Genomic DNA, 16988 nt, shown 5'->3' with positions numbered 1-16988 from the left:
CAGAGTTTCTTCCAGGCATGTCTTCGGGGGGGGGGGGGGGGGGGGGGGCGCCTGCCCTTCCCCCCCCCCCAAAAAAAAATTTCTACCGCCCCCCCCCCCCCCCCCGAACGAAATAAAATGTATATAATTTATATAGAAAATATATACTTTTAACAGTGTCCGCCCCCCCCAAAGAAACTCCATCGCCCCCCCCCCCCCAAAATTTCAAGTGCCCCCCCCCCCCGGAGAAAAAAGTCTTGAAGAAACACTGAACATTTTCATATTGTAAAACAATATTAAAACAATTTTAAACTACTTGTCATTTTTTATGGCAGGTAACAGAAGTGTCCAGAAAGTTTGGTTATTTCTGTAGACCAGACACCTGTACAGCTGATTCCTTAAATAAGTTTCTACTTCAGGTGGGTATGTATTCAAGTCCACCCTCTCAACAAAGACAGGAACGATAACCTGACCTTGTACATTGAACTCTCGTATGATGGCCAGGTTCATCTCATACTCTCGGTAGTGATCCAAGAAAAGATCTTCAGACAACAAGACCAGCGTTTTTCTTGTGCCAGTTATAGCTCCACTGATGTGTGACACCATGTCCCCACCTGGAAAGTCCACTTCTCCTAAAATATAAGAGATGTTCTTCTCTCGCAAGAATGGTAGGATAACATCTTTTAAAAGTCTTCTTACTCTTGGTTCTCCCTGAAATGATAAAAATGTATAAATTTTAAGAATCCGTATTCACAAAATAGCTGAAGTGAATTTCGGTATGCAGTAAATAGGAAGGCTGTTTTGTAATTTTTTTTATTATGTGTAACAACAGATTGTTAATTAAGATGTTTAAAATAGAGCCTTTTTTAAAATTAATTTTAAGTAGTGAACATCTCTGGTTAATTTTTAGTTTGACGATGTAATAGATCGTTATGATTGTGTGTTAGACGTTAGTTTTAAAAATATTATTAATGAGCACTGTTTAATAATGTCAAAACTATTTCAGGCTTGTTGAGAATGTCCGATTAAAAAAATTTTCTTATAATAATTACATTTTTAAAAAAACATATTTCGAACCTAGCTGCAGGTGAAGTATAGTTTACCTGCTTCTATAACCTCGGTATATGTAGGAACAGTGTGGTCGACACTATGCCCAACCGCCTTTCTTTCGCTAACGATTCGCACACGGATTCGAACAAAAAATTCAAACTCGAGTTAGCAGTCCTTTACTGTATTGTCTGACCACACTACCATATATTTTTAAAATTACATTTTAATGACATAAAAGCATTTATATAGCAAAAAATAATTAGCATCTCTCTGTATGTTTAAAAAAAATATATGTATTGACATACCTCATCGTACGTGACGAATACATCAACCTGTGGGTTGTAGTTGACCACACGTCCACCGATGTGCAGCCGTCGTTGACCAATAAAGTAGAGGTATCTCAGCTTCCAGCGGTAATGGAAAAACACGACCAGAACAAGCAAACACAGGAGATGGGTGAAAAACACTGACAGCACGTAGCTGAAATTTTCTTTTATCTGACACATTTTTGAGAACCCTTGCAATTTCTCAATCATCTGAGTGTAGTTGAACTTTACACTTGTTTCTGTTGCAAAGAAAATGTTTTCTTTTTCATAGAAAATTTCCGGGCTTTCAGCTAACAGATACAGGATTGGAAGATTGGCGCATTCAAATGCAAACACGTTACCCTGCAAATCTACCAAAAACTCAGGGTTGTGTGACTTTAATCTTTGCAACTCATTTGCCATTTCTTGTGTGAAGCCATTCAGCTGATTGTGTGACAGATTTAAGTAAGTCAAATTGAGATGAGTTAAAGTTGACGAATGAAATGATCTAATCTGATTGTAGCTCAAATCAATTTTTTTCACGCTCTTTGGAAATGTGTAGTTTTTGTGAATTTGGTCAAAATTTAAGTTAGACATCCGAAGTTCTTCGAGGCGCAGAAGATTTGACATAAGAAAATTAAATTTCTTTCTTAAATAGATGGTGCCTTCAATGTGAGATATGTTCAAAGTTTTGAGTCTGTACAGGCCTTGAAAAGTCCTTGGGATCATTCGGTTGTAAGACAAATCCAAAAATTCTAAGCGATGTAATCCAATACCTTTAGACTCATTATATTTTCTTTCATGAAGTCTCAAAAATTTGTCAGACCTGTTTCATGTCGAAATAAAATAAAAATTACATATAAGAAGCCTGGTTAAATGGGCGGATAACGAATGCAAAGAAGGCAGCAATCGTTAATTTTATTTTTATTTTTTATAGTTTTTTTTTTTGTAATGGGAAATAATCTGACTTAATACAATATATTGTAGATAAAAAGAAATATCAGTATAAAATATAATTCATTTTGCACCAAATGACTTAATCCCGAAGAACACTTAGAGAAATGATTTGCAAGTACACGTTCAACCGGCTATGCTTTGAGTGACCAGTAGCAATTGACCCTTCCGTAAATAGCATGAAAGTTATCCGAGAGGCCCATTATATATCTTAAAAATTATGCACAGTGTAATTAAAGTTAATATGGTTTAACAATCCTGACTGGTTTTTTTGGACTATTTTTTGACGTTTTAGAATTTTCAGTATTTAAAAACAGATTTTAAAAAGGTAAAAGCAATATGGTATTCACGTGGTAATGGCGACATAAACGAAGACATCCTGCTATTCGAAAGGCTAGCATATATTTCGTTATACAAAAAAGGCAGAACTAGGTCATGTTGTTTTAAATAGCATAGTTTTATTTACAAACTTAATCAGCAAAGTTTTATAAGTAAATAACTAAGATATGTGGGGTAGTCAGAAAATCGATCACGAGTTCCTTTACAGCCAATCAATATTTGTCTTAAGTAAAGTTTATAACTTAGGTTTAATGAAAATAATTAAAAATGTAGCCTTAAGAGATTTGATCCCAAGAGATTTGATTAAAATTTATGTTGATTCTAAAAAATCAAACTGTATATGTAAACTAAAACTTTCTGATTTTTTTTTTGTTATTCATTTCAGTTTATAAAATAAGCGGAGTCGATTACAAATTCATGTGATTTATACTTTGACAGTAAAAAAATATTTCAGATTCAAATAATTGTGATGATTTTTATGCCTGATGTTTCTATGTATTGAATCCCTTAAAACTGATCAAGGCTACTTAATATCTAACAAAACATAAACTAAAATATTTTTATGCCTGTTTTTCGACAGGGTTGCATGTAGTATATATATATATATATATATATATATATATATATATATATATATATATATATATATATATATATATATATATATATATATATATATATATATATATATATATATATATATATATATATATATATATATATATATATATATATATATATATATATATATATAATTCACTACTAATTCAGCAAACTATACCTTCTGTATTTAAAGTGGTGAAAGGGATAAGAATGTCTCGATTGAAACCCATGGAAAAAATTGTAAACTTTAAAAAATAAATGTATGCGTATATTTAACCAATAAGCTATTTCATATAAAAAGGGAACTTCTAGACTGTAACCCTAATGTATGTAGCAGTAAACCATCAGTTACACAGACTAGAAGATTCATGTTCACCACACACAATCTAAATGTTTGAATGATTTTGCTGAATCTTGTAGAAACTCTAAAGATTATATATATATATATATATATATATATATATATATATATATATATATATATATATATATATATATATATATATATATATATATATATATATATCAGTAAGTTCATAGTTTTACCTTTTCAAAACACTTGACTCTTCTGAGTTAAATATTTGATGGCTCAAATCTAAATATTTCAAAGTATTTAATTTGCTGGACAAATCGTTAAGTAATGCTATATAGTTAATTAAGTTTCGACGTAAGTTAAGTCTTTCCAATTTAGGTGGCAGAGAACAATTCTCACGGACCGGCTGATACATTATACTATTCCTAGAAACATCTAAAGCTCTAATGTTTGTGTCTACAAAAGTTTCAAACACTTGGCATAATTCGAAAAACAGGATCCGTTTCATGAAATTCAGATGTACTTTAGGGCAATTTAAACGTTGAAACATCTTCTTAGCATTTAAAATGTGTATTAGCGTAAGTTGTGTGTAACTAAGGTCCAATTCTGTCACGTTTGCATCCGCAATAAGCGACGTTTCAGATAAACTAGTGATAGGGCAATGTTTTAAACTGACGGTCAATTTATGTCGTGATTTTATATTTTCCAAGAAGAAGTCGCCTAATGAGTAATTATAAAAGCCAGGCAAGAAATCTAAACTCCTTAGATTCCTCAACTCTTTGAATCCAGGGCCCAGTTTACAGTCCGTTCCATATAAACGTAAATTCTGTAGGCTAGTTAACAATGCAAATGCCTTGTCAGGATAACATCCTAATGAAGATACCGGGTTGATATCTAAAGATCCTGAAAAAAAAACAAGGTTGAGATAAATTAAAATAATATAGACAAATAATACCTAACCATTCACAAATCTGTTATAAAAACCGCCAGGTAATGTATCATTCCTTTCTTTCGTAATTGGCCTAACTACATTGTTTTTGGTTCTTAAGCTGTTTCATAATTTGATTGTTGCATTTTATTCAATCTTAGTCTATGTAATCATGCTAATTTTTTTTTTAAATCTTTAAAAGCAAGCTATAAAATTATAATTACTTTTTAAAACAGTAACGCCGTTTGGGCACAATAGCTTACACTCGCATGAACCTAAACCTAAACCTAAACCTAAACCTAAACCTAAACCTAAACCTAAACCTAAACCTAAACCTAAACCTAAACCTAAACCTAAACCTAAACCTAAACCTAAACCTAAACCTAAACCTAAACCTAAACCTAAACCTAAACCTAAACCTAAACCTAAACCTAAACCTAAACCTAAACCTAAACCTAAACCTAAACCTAAACCTAAACCTAAACCTAAACTTAATCCCAAACCTAAAACTAAAGTTCCTCTTTTAAACCTGGTGGTATTTGGGACAAGTGAAGTAGAGTGTGCCTGTTTCTGTAACCTCGGCTTATAAAAGGGTAGTGTGGTCAGCAATACGCCCAGCACCCTCTGCTTTCCCTAATGTACGTTAGATTCTTATCAGAGCTGGGTGGACTCGGGGACGGTCTACTGGCTTAAAACACGTATTCAAACTCGAGACTTACAGGTTAGCAGTCTAGCTCTCGACCAACCAAAGACCAAAACAGAAACTAGGTGGATAAGGCATTATGGCTCATAGTCTGTGCGCCATTAAGACCAGTCCGTCTATCAATGACACGGTAGTACAATATAGTGAAATATAATCTTTAGAATAATTTCCAGTGGCGTTGCGAAGGGAGTGCGGGCAGGGTGGTCGCCCCGGGCGCCTATCCTAAGGGGCGTCAAATGGAGTAAACAACTATTTTAAGCTGAAGTATTGAGTTATACACAGTCAAAGTTACGAAAATAAACGACTACAAGGCTTCTGATTTAACCGTTTTCTATATCAATTTTGTAGTATCGAAATTGAAAATATTACGGAATAGTAACTGGTAAGAAGCGCCACAAACCTTTTCAACTAATGGGGGGGGGGGGCGGGAGGCTGGTGCTTTTTAACATACTGGAATAACCATAGATAACCATAGATTGGAGTGGGATGGGGGACACAAAATTGATAGTCGACAGAATAGGTATCAACGCCTATGTTAATTTGATATATCATACCTGTTGTAAAATCTGTTAGCGAAATGATTCCTGGAGAATTTTTCTTTAATGGTCTGTTCAGTAATTCATAACTGTATTTTAAATCTGTTAGCAGCTTAAGTCCAGCAAAAGAATTATCAGAAACATTGTGAATGTACCATTCGTAGATTACTAATTCCTTTAAGTTTGTCAAACCAGCGAAGACACCATCCTGCAAGAGTGTTAGACGATTCAAACGAAGCTCCAAATAGGCTAAGTTGCGTAGGTTTGCGAACAAATTCACCGGCAGTTCTGCAATGATATTGTCTTGTATTATAAGATATCGCAATGAAAAACTCTGTGCATGAAAATACTTCTCGCACGTGTCTATGCCTTGAAAGCTGTCGAGTCTCAAATATTCTAGTTGATTTAAATTATCGACCGCGGCGCAAATTATAGTTACTCTTTCAATGCCAGTTAAGCTTAACCTTTTGGTATTAGATGGCACATGCGGCCAATTAGGATAACAACGGCATGCCATTTTATAAGTAAAACACAAGCACTGATCTGGACAAGACTCGTTGATTATTTCACCGGGATTGTTCCAAGTTAGCTCTGAGTTTGTATGATTAAATACAGCGTTTTTCCTTTCATCATAATAGTTGACAGCATTTGTAGTAAACATAAACAATCCATTCGATAAGAAAAATATCAAATGCGTCGCAGTTGTAGAAGAAAATTCCATTTTCTTTTGAAGTAAAGAAACAAACTTGCCAAATTTATAATTACGGCTATGAAATGGTAAAACTGTTACGCACGGTTCATGAAAACACAGAATATAACTTTGAAATGAACGGGATGTGTTTTGTTGAGTAGGGCTGATGGAGATAAACATGTGTTTCCTGTTCAATCTGAATGCTCTGTGCCGCCTTCAGATAATAATCTACTTGTGAGGGGCAGGTGGCGGTAGTTTCAATAACCGTGCTATAACATTCTATAAGAAAGAAGGGGTTGGGGTGGTAGTTTCAATAGAAGTAATATAATATACTATAAGAGAGAAGTAGTGGGGGGGGGATTGTAGTTTCAATAAAAGTGCTTTAACATTCTGAAACAAAGAAAGATGGTGGAAGTTTCAATAGAAGTGCTTTAACATTTAATAAGAAAGTAGGGGGGTAGTGGTAGTTTCAATTGAAGTGCTATAGAAATCGTATTGGGAGAAGGTTTATTTACTTTGTTTGCTCTAACTTAACATCGCTAGTTTGTAATTATTGCACCGCGTTAAAAGTAATTGCAACTTTAGAAGAAGTTATAATTAAAACAAATTCAGACATGTCATTTTAATAGGCCTACTTATTAAATGCAAATTAGCAATTGAATGTTAATTAACTAATGTGATACATTGGTATAAAGTACTGTAGTATCAATTTCAAAATATAGAAATTAATTTAAGTTAATCTCGTACACCGGTATGCTCTCGCCAGCAACACTCTTTCGACTCCATTGCTAACCTTAATGAAAGTCATAAATTATATTAAATCTGGAGCCCTAAACATCCGTCTGTTTAAAGAACTATGAAAAGATATGAATAGAGATCACGAGGTTATGCTTTTCTACATTACAGTACGCTGGCTACGCTGGCTACCCTATTATCTCTTTTCATGATTATCAAACCTCCAAATTGGCGAAGAAAAATAAATCTTGTAAATATTGCCATGTCTGGTGAATATGACTGTGAGGTAAATACAAATTTGAAAGAGCAGATTTCTGGGCATCTTGAATCTCTTGGCACCGAACTGCGGCGTTATCCCTGTGGTGAAAGAAGAAGAATCTGCATTTATACATTACCCATCCTCTTCTTCCTTTGATGTTGCCAGTATTCCCAGCGAATTACAAAATGAATTCTTAAATGTGAGGAATGATTCCGCGTCAAATGAAAAACTGATCACCAAATTTTGGTGTAGTATTCACCATTCATACCCAAACGTGAAATTGATTGCCTTTTGAGTTTTAGTTCCTTTTGTGTCTAAATATCTTTGCGAGAATAGATTTTCAACACGTCTCCAATTAAAAACAAAACAAAGAAATAAATTAAATGTTAAGAATGACATGAGGTTAGCGTTAACAAAACCTCAACCGCGAATGTCGAGGCTATTTAATAGCATGCAATTTTTTTTCATCGTATTAAAACAGTTATCAATAATAATTCACATTGAAAGTCTACTAGAAAATCCAATTTTAGTACTGATTAATTTCCTTACTAATTTCGACTTTTTAATTCTATGGGGGTCGCGGGTCACTGAATTTTTATAAAAGGTGGTCGCCACTCGAAAAAGTTTGGGAATTACTGATCTAGTAGCTATATAATTTATATCTCCAAAAATAATTGGTCCTTAAACTGGATGTTTATAGATAGGCTAATAATTTACCTACACTAAATAACAGGAACGACAATTTACTACAACGTTGGCTATTTTCGGTTATCAAACTGTAACATTTACTTTAAGACCTAACTTTAATCATAATCCATAACAACGTTGTATTTAACCTTCAAATTGGCCTACATGTGCTCATCAAATCAATGCTATTATACAATTAGAATGATAAATATTTTTACATTATACACCATCAGTTCGGGACGAGTCTCATTATTATAAGATTGTATTTAATTTACTGTGTTTGTTTGCTTGTTTGTGAGTTGTGGCAAACGTTTAACTCGATTTTGGCCCACTTTTAATGCACCTATATCTATGGTGACAATGCAAGCATATTTATCTTTTAATCTGATAAGAGATTAGATTATCCATTAACATTTTAAAAAAAAATTACTTATTTCAATAATAAATGGGAAAACAATAAAGTAAATTATGGAAATCGTCAAACCAGCTGGCAGCTGGCGATGAACTCTTGCCTGAAAGTCGACCCTGGACTTAGAAGAAGCAGATAATTGTCTTTTAAAGATCGCAAGCCACTGGTCGGTTTTCTAGGCACACACAAATTTAGACGTATGAGCTTTCGACTCCAATAAGAACGAATTAATAACAAAAAGCAGATAAACAATTTTAGCAAACCTTTAAATCAAAAACTTGTAAATGCACTGAAAATAGGAAAATATAACCACTTCCTTTTTCTTTATAAAAACTATTTCATTAAAAAAGCAAGTTTGTTTTATGTTCGAATTTTCAGTGCATTTAAAAGCGTGTTTTACACAGGGTTTTATATTTGTTTTATTGGATTCGCTTCTAAACCATGTGTCCACCCAAGAACAAACTATAAGGCATCGGTTGCTTGCTTTGGAGTTTTCTCTACTAGACGAAAAGCTGTCTCCATTTATCGATCCGGTGGTTTGACTAGGGACTTTTTGTTTTAGCAACCTTGAACTTGAATGACTCAGCTATATGGTCCGTTTAGTGCATAGACAATATAGTTATATTAGGCTCATACATTTTTATATGTGATTACCATATTTTTAAATAAATTAGAAATTATTTTGGTGTGATTAAGTTAACATGTGGGATCACTATCAAAATGATTTGTTTTGACGTTCTTTTAATCATCGCAATTTCTATAAATATTATTATTGTGTATAGGGATTAAGATATTAAAGATTAAGCTATATTTTAGTGAATCTCTGGGTTTTAAAATTTTTTAAAAAATTAAGTTTTCAAAGTACTCCTTTAAAACTTAGTTTGCATTGGGTATTTAATCAATATTTATATTGTGTGACCTACTTAGGTCTTGTATTTTTTTAGTTTAGCATTTATTAATCAACCATGGGTGACCCGTGGTGTAATCACCGGTATTTTTCCATAGTTTCAAGAAAGACATATACCCAGTACTTTTCCATCACGATGTGATGCGATCCTTCTATAATTACGATTGGTCAATTCAGACATCACCAATAGCCTTATGACTTGAAAGTGACCTCCCATGTTTCCCAAGTTGTTAAATACCCTGCGCACACGTTTCTCGCAGCAGCAGTCCTGACCAGACATTCTGAGAGAGAAAGCCGTGTATGTCGCCATTTTGCAGTCTATAGTTTTAAATCAGCTTTTTCCCTTATTACTTGTGGCTTAAGTAATACTGTGTGCTTTAAGTAGTTTTATATAAGCTGTGGTGATTTTCTTAAGTGCCATATCCTGTGATAGTGTAACATTGTTTTTTCTTCAACTTGTAAGTTGGGTTTTGTTTATTCTGCTAATTCATTATATTTTGTATAAAGCTAGAGTCTTACTTGGAACTTGTACACATTTTAAAAGTTATATATGGATTAAAAGTGTTGTTGGTATTAAGAGTTCTTCGAGTTTATCCCCTAGACGTTAAGTACGAGTCCTCGGAGAATTGTTGTGCCAGCTGCCTTTTATGGGCTATGAGCCATCTGTGTGTAACCCTGTAAACGAACCCGGGTACGTTCGCCAGCTCTGCGTCTGCTAGAGTGGTGTTCGTAATTAGTGAGGACCCGTCCGGATTTAATTTGTTGTACGAGTTTTTGGTTTAGACACTAGGTTTAGATCTAGATCTAGTGAGTTTTCTCTTAGTCCAGTAAAGCCGTGTGTGAACACCGCCCAAGGCTAGAGATGCGTTATCTAGGTCAGAAGGTCAGTCGTGTCGTGTTTTGGGTCGAGTTGATAGCAGATCCTTGTGCTGTGTTAACCTAGAGAGTTTGTTTTGGTTTTGAAACTGTAGTTGGATAATGGAGGCTTTTTAATTGAAACCTACAGTTGAAGAGGTTGAGAAACTAAGTAGAAAGTATTTAGTTGGTGTAGTGACAGAGTTGAATTTAGATTTCTCGGTTACTCAAAAGTCACGAGTGCTAAAGGATAAGGTTATAGTACTTTTTATCAACGAAAATGTATTTGAAGAGAGTCTGTTAGCTGATGTGTTACTTCGTGAAGAGAAATCTCTAGAGAAGGCAGAATTAGAAGCTAAAGTTGCTCTAGAGAAGGAGAAAGTTGCTCTAGAAAAGGCTTTAAAAGAAAGAGAGTTAGAAGCTAAGATAGAGTTAGATAAGAGGAGGTTAGAGTTGGAGTTCGCTAAGGTTAGTGGTAATGTGAGTTCTGTAGTGGATCCTGAAAAGTTGTCAGTTGCTCAGGTTATTGCCAAATTTTGTAAACTGGTCCCGAAGTATAACGAGGTAGATTTGGTTGTTTTCTTTAACTCCTTTGAGAGTTTAGCTAAAGCATGTGAATGGCCCGAAAATGCTGTCACCGCTTTATTAAGCACAGTTCTTATAGGGAAAGCTGCTAGTACATTCATTTCACAGGCACTCTCTCGGGATGTACAAACTAATTATGGGCTGGTCAAAGCTGCCATTTTAAAAGCCTACGAGTTAACGCCCGAGGCTTATCGGATGAATTTCCGAACACTCAGAAAACAGCCTACACAATCCTATGTGGAGTTTCTGTTCGAGAAAGAAAAAGTTTTCTCGGGGGGGGGGGGGGGGGGGGGGGGGCTCAACTCAGAATAAGTCACAGAGTTTGAAAAACTCAAATCTCTGGTCCTGAGAGAAGAATTCTTAAATTCCCTACCCGAAGAGATCCGTCTACATATCCTCGATAATAGGATAGTTGACATTAAGAAGGCTGCTGAGTCGGCAGACACATACATGTTGGTTCATAAAAGACCACAAGTGTCAAGTAACCGACTTAATCCAGTACTCCCCCTCATTGGCCAATCTTCGAAGTCGTTCCAGTCAATAGAGAAGCCCAGAACCACACCCAGTCGACGAGCAGTATGCCAATATACTTTGTCTTTTATGACTATGCATAAATATCCATATTTCTAGCGAATGACAAAAAGTGGGGGAAAAACCATTATAATAATAAGCTTTTAAATGTACTTAAAAAAAATAAAACAAACTTTATTTTTTAAAATAAAAGCTGTAAAATATAATAAATCTATTGAGCGACTAAAGATTTGATTAAAGAATGCGAGTATGTTTTATTTTCTTATTTTTAGTGCGTTGAAAAGAGCATTATATCATACATATATTTTTATTAGTTTGCTTCCATAGCCTTTGAACATCTAAGACAAAACTACAAGGTCGCAATTGTTTGATTTTTGAGTTTTCTCTCCCAGAAGAGAAGCTGTCTCCAGCCATCGATCCTGAGATTGAACTTGTGAGTTTTTAGTTTAGCAGCAATGAGCTTAACCGACTATACCGACCATTTTAGTGCATGAAAAATATTGTTGTATTAGGCGAATACATTTTAATTTTTCTTAAATTTTCTTTCTTGAGTGAAGTATTAATAATAATAATGATGTTTTTTTAATATACATTTAAATATATGAAAACTTAGTTAGCTCTGATTAACAAGTGGTAAAAAAATAAAGAGAAACTATTTTGGTGTTCTTCTGAGACTAGTAGTTTAAAGTAATATTCAGTACTCTATTAAAGAAAGATAGCCTATATTTTTTTATGAATCACAGAACATCAAAATTCAATCAACAAAAAACATTTTACATTTTCAAAGTACCACTTTATTAATTTTCATTGGATGTTAAACAAATCCTTTATATTGTGATTTAGTTATTTCTAAACAGTATTTGAGAGCTATATTTTTTTAACTTCCTGCACATTCACATACATTAGAAAAAAAATTGGTTATTTAAAATACCATTGTTTACAATATGCTTTCATCCATAGCGTAGCAACAGCGAGTGGTGATAAACCACATGTTTGATGTATCATCAGTTTTCCCTCTTTCGTGCATACTATAAACCCTCTCACTGCTTAACTGCCGAATACATACTCCACAGTTATAACATACTAGGGAATAATGGTGCCAGGTCTATGCTCAGCCGCTTTTGATTCCCAAACGTTATTAGTTGAGTGGACAACGTCGTATTAACTCGAGGCAGGGATCCAAACTCGAGACCTTCAGGTTAGCAATCAAACGCTCTACTATTTAACCACACCGTCCCGCGAAGTACAGAATTTTTTTATATTTTCTTGAGTCATCTGATCTAAATTATTTACGAAAATCAAACCCGAACTTTAAAAGCACTAGCAGGTATAAGATAAGAAAGTAATGAAATATAAAATGCATACCACAAAAACAGCATAAGTAAATGGAAAAGGATAACAAAAGACGTTTAAAAAAGGTAATAAAATAACGTAAAATAAACCATAATGCATTCATACTATGCATAAAAATAAAATCAAAGCATGCCAAAATATGTATGTAAATAATAATGGAATGTTAAAAAAGAAAATGGTAAATAATATTTTAAAAAATAAAACATCTATAATATAAGCGGGCAAGTAGTGTGTCAGTCCTTCCGTCATCGCTATAGATTTTGGAACCATAAAAGTAAACATTCGCACCACGCAGTGCTTTTCAGTGCACCTCAGTGTCTTATTATAAGTATTAGAGTTGGGTTTGTTTATATAGTGGCATAGAGCTATTTTATAATTTCCACTGTTTGTACAATTTTGCATAACGTAAAGAGAATATTAAATACACGCACATTGCTAAAACATATTAAAAGGATCAATGTCAAATATAGTTTTTGTTAATATTCCTAGAAAAAGTGGATACATTTTAATAACATAATAGCTGTAGGTTAGAAAAATCTAATTAAACTGTTTAGTAATTTTGCCAAGGGAGGTATTTTAAAAATAAATTGAACTTACGCTAAAAATGTGAATGCAAAATCTGCAAGACGGAATAATTGTTGGAATATTATAATTAGCATTGATTGATAAAATGCTATTTTTTATTTATTTTATTCACTGAATGTAATGTTTACTACTTATAATTTTTAATCAACTATTAAGCACTATTATAGACGCGTCATCACGTTCATTCGGTGCGCAATGGTTTTAGTTATGAAACTCTATTGTAAATTTTTAAAATTTAAAGTACTGGGAAAAAATGCGTGAATGGATAAAGTGAAATATTGTAGGTAAAACACAGATATTTTAAATACTGCTGGGGGTTTTATAGGAGAGGCGTAGAGAGGGGGGGGGACATATGTCCCCGGTTGCCGACCTAAGGGAGTGGGTTGGAAAAAAATTGCGGAGAGGGGGGGGGGGGGTGGTGGAAATTGAAATTTTGAGGAGAGGGGGTGCAAATCGTAAGTTTGAGGGGGGGAGTCAAATCGAAAGTTATTCCCCGGGCGCCGGAAAGGGTCGCTACGCCTCTGTTTTATAGTCATTCACTGTGTCAGACGCGTCCGGCGGCGCTCGGAAAGGGCGCGATTTGGCGCTACGGGCTAGACTGTGAGCAATATGCCTTTTTTATTGCATTTAAATTGTGTTTATGTTGTGAGTGTTATGTTTGTTTTTTCGTTTGTTTTTTTGCGTTCGTTTGTGTTGTGTTTAGTTTTGTTCTGTTCACAAGTTGGTACATTTAAAAAAGATTTACCGTGGCGGAGCACGGGATGCAGCTAGTAAAAATATAAAAGAATTATGCAGTATGAGAAAAAGCTATAGTGCAATTTAAACGTGTATCTGTTCTGTTTATTTTTAATTTAAATACATTTATTCAACTCACTTTTCAAATCAAGAGAACAGATGGCTGTAATTTAATTGTGATTTTGTAAATTAAAACCAATCTAAGCAAAAATGTAACAAAAGTAAAACAATATTAAAACAATTTTAAACTACTTGTCATTTTTTATGGCATGTAACAGAAGTGTCCAGAAAGTTTGGTTATTTCTGTAGACCAGACACCTGTACAGCTGATTCCTTAAATAAGTTTCTACTTCAGGTGGGTATGTATTCAAGTCGACCCTCTCAACAAAGACAGGAACGATAACCTGACCTCGTACATTGAACTCTCGCATGATGGCCAGGTTCATCTCATACTCTCGGTAGTGATCCAAGAAAAGATCTTCAGACAACAAGACCAGTGTTTTTCTTGTGCCAGTTATAGCTCCACTGATGTGTGACACCATGTCCCCACCTGGAAAGTCCACTTCTCCTAAAATATAAGAGATGTTCTTCTCTCGCAAGAATGGTAGGATAACATCTTTTAAAAGTCTTCTTACTCTTGGTTCTCCCTAAAATAATAACAATGTATTTACTTTCGGAATGAGTATTCACAAAATTGTTGAAGTGAATTTCGGTATGCAATAAACAGGAAAGCTGTTTCCTAATTTTTAAATATGCGTAACAACAGACTGTTAATTAAGCTGTTTAAAATAAAGCACGTTTTTAAAAATTAAAATTAAATTTTAAGTAGTGAACATCTCTGGTTAATTTTTAGTTTGACAATGTAATAGATCGTTATGATTGTGTTTTAGACGTTAGTTTTAAAAATATTATTAATGAGCACTGTTTAATAATGTCAAAACTGTTTTAGACCTATTTCAAGAATGTCCAACATTGTTATTTTCTTATAATAATTAAATAAATAAAAACATTTCGAGCCTAGATGTCTATAATACAGGTGAAGTAGCGTTTATGTAGGGACAGTGTGGTCAGCACTATGCCCAACCGCCATTCTTTACATAACGTGAGTTAGGTACCAAACAGAGCTCGATGGACTCCGAGAAACTTTACGGAGTCAAACACAAAATCCAAGCTCAAGTTAACAGTCCTTCACTCTAATATCTGACCAAAGTGCCAAATATTTAAAAAATAACATTTAAGTGACATACAAGCATTTGTATAACATAAAATAATTAGCCCATCTCTGTATCTTTAAAAAATAAAAATTATATGTAATGACATACCTCATCGTACGTGACGAAAACATCAACCTGTGGGTTGTAGTTGACCACACGTCCACCGATGTGCAGCCGCCGTTGACCAATAAAGTAGAGGTACCTTAGCTTCCAGCGGTAATGGAAAAACACGGCCAAAACAAGCAAACACAGGAGATGGGTGAAAAATATTGTCAACACAAAGCTGAAGATTTCTCTTATCTGACAGAATTTTGTAAGTCTTGGAAGTTGTGCAACCATCTCCGTGTAGTTTAAATAAGTATTGTCTTCCTTTCTGAACATAATTTCGTCTACGGTCTCAAACATGTGTGTGTTGGTCACCAAGAAATGTAGACTTTGAACGTACGTGCAGATAAATTGAAACTTATTATTAGATAAATCTACTAGAAATTGTGGATTATCAAATTTTATTCTCTTTAGCTCTTCACGCATTTCATCTGATAGACCAGGTAAACGGTTGGACGACAAATCTAAATATGTCATGTTCAAATGTCTTAGTGTGTATGCCTCGAAAAACGTCAATCGATTTTTACTTAAATATAATCTTTTAAGGTTTTTCGGAAAATAAAATGTGCTTGATATAAAATCTATGTTACATTCATTCATCCTTAGTTCTTCGAGCTTCGCCAAATCTGTTCTTAGCCAGCCGTCGTCTAAATCTGATCCACAGAGTTCAGAACCGCTAGAACCTGACAGTTTTAGAACACGGAGATTTTTCATCCCTTCAAATGTGTTAGGATAAAAATGACTGTAAGAAATGTCCAACTCTTTCAAATTAGATAATCCATTAAATTTAGAATAAACTTGTTTTTTTCTAGTCTTGTTCTGATGTAATCTGTAAGAAATTTTTTTTACTATAAACAATAGAACAGATAGGTGTGTAAGAATTGGATGAATTTATAGTTTACCATGTATTACTTACAATTCAACATTCTGTTTCCAGGAACTTTTAAAACGTAATCTTGTGAGCGAGTTTTCTGGCGAATGTCTCAGGGCATCAATGAACTTATCTACAAACGCACCGGCATCTGTAATCAGTGTTTTCAACGTTGGAGGGACTCTTAAATATTCAATTTTTGGTTTGAAGATAACCTTATTTCCAGCCATTGATAATTTTTTTATTTGAGTTTCCATAAACAATTCCAAAACATCATCTAAATAAACCGTATAATGTGATTCCTGAGTTAATCTTTCCATCGAAAACTCCTGCACGTTTTTGAACTGTTGGAATGAGTCAAAAATTTGTTCTAAAGTTAGTTGTGTTTCATCAAGGTTCAGGCTTGACAACGTCGCTCCCATCACAAAAGATGTGTTGGTGAAGCTTGAGAGTGGACATTTTGCCAACGAAATAGATATATTTTGCCCTGATTGTATGTTTTCAAAATATTTATCACATAAGTGAGTCAGATAGCATGATTTTCTTTCGTAGAAGATTAATGATTGAAGACGTTTTAGCTTCCGGAATCCGGGACCCAATTTACAGTTAGTACCGGGTATTGATAGTTCTCTCAAGTTTGTCAACACAGACAACGCCTTGTCGGGTACACACGAGGAGGTGTCATTGAAATGGCTTGAACCTGAATTATAAAATATTTATTAGAGTTAAAGATTTTACTGGTTGAAAATTCCAAAG

At 34.1% G+C, this 16988-nt stretch overlaps 2 protein-coding genes across 2 annotated transcripts; both read right to left on the bottom strand.

Moving 5' to 3' along the window:
• Window positions 1–291: 291 nt before the first annotated feature.
• Window positions 292–6431, bottom strand: LOC131939156 (toll-like receptor 4). Its single transcript, XM_059297357.1, has 4 exons — window positions 5729–6431; window positions 4320–4446; window positions 1335–2160; window positions 292–690 (listed from the first exon to the last, which is right to left on the bottom strand). The coding sequence occupies exons 1-4, from the start codon at window positions 6429–6431 to the stop codon at window positions 292–294; spliced, it is 2055 nt and encodes a 684-aa protein (XP_059153340.1).
• Window positions 6432–14290: 7859 nt separating this feature from the next.
• Window positions 14291–16462, bottom strand: LOC131939155 (toll-like receptor 4). Its single transcript, XM_059297356.1, has 3 exons — window positions 16278–16462; window positions 15365–16190; window positions 14291–14689 (listed from the first exon to the last, which is right to left on the bottom strand). The coding sequence occupies exons 1-3, from the start codon at window positions 16460–16462 to the stop codon at window positions 14291–14293; spliced, it is 1410 nt and encodes a 469-aa protein (XP_059153339.1).
• Between the last annotated feature and the right edge of the window lie 526 nt (window positions 16463–16988).

Source organism: Physella acuta, unplaced genomic scaffold (assembly GCF_028476545.2).
Source record: "Physella acuta isolate Inbredline_101_S28 unplaced genomic scaffold, ASM2847654v3 ptg000265l, whole genome shotgun sequence".
In the NCBI taxonomy this organism is placed as follows: domain Eukaryota; kingdom Metazoa; phylum Mollusca; class Gastropoda; family Physidae; genus Physella; species Physella acuta.
Note: the sequence above shows the minus strand (reverse complement) of the source record. Positions and strands in the feature narration are given on the sequence as shown.

What these genes read in the sequence shown, in the direction of transcription:
- LOC131939156 (XM_059297357.1), bottom strand. Translation starts at nt 6,431, where the DNA reads ATGGAATTTTCTTCTACAACTGCGACGCATTTGATATTTTTCTTATCG. An exon ending in GCTAACAGATTTTACAACAG is followed by an intron (nt 4,447 to 5,728) that starts GTATGATATATC and finishes TTTTTTTTTCAG; the next exon opens with GATCTTTAGATATCAACCCG. An exon ending in TATTCGTCACGTACGATGAG is followed by an intron (nt 691 to 1,334) that starts GTATGTCAATAC and finishes TTATCATTTCAG; the next exon opens with GGAGAACCAAGAGTAAGAAG.
- LOC131939155 (XM_059297356.1), bottom strand. Translation starts at nt 16,462, where the DNA reads ATGGCTGGAAATAAGGTTATCTTCAAACCAAAAATTGAATATTTAAGA. An exon ending in TGGAAACAGAATGTTGAATT is followed by an intron (nt 16,191 to 16,277) that starts GTAAGTAATACA and finishes AATTTCTTACAG; the next exon opens with ATTACATCAGAACAAGACTA. An exon ending in TTTTCGTCACGTACGATGAG is followed by an intron (nt 14,690 to 15,364) that starts GTATGTCATTAC and finishes TTATTATTTTAG; the next exon opens with GGAGAACCAAGAGTAAGAAG.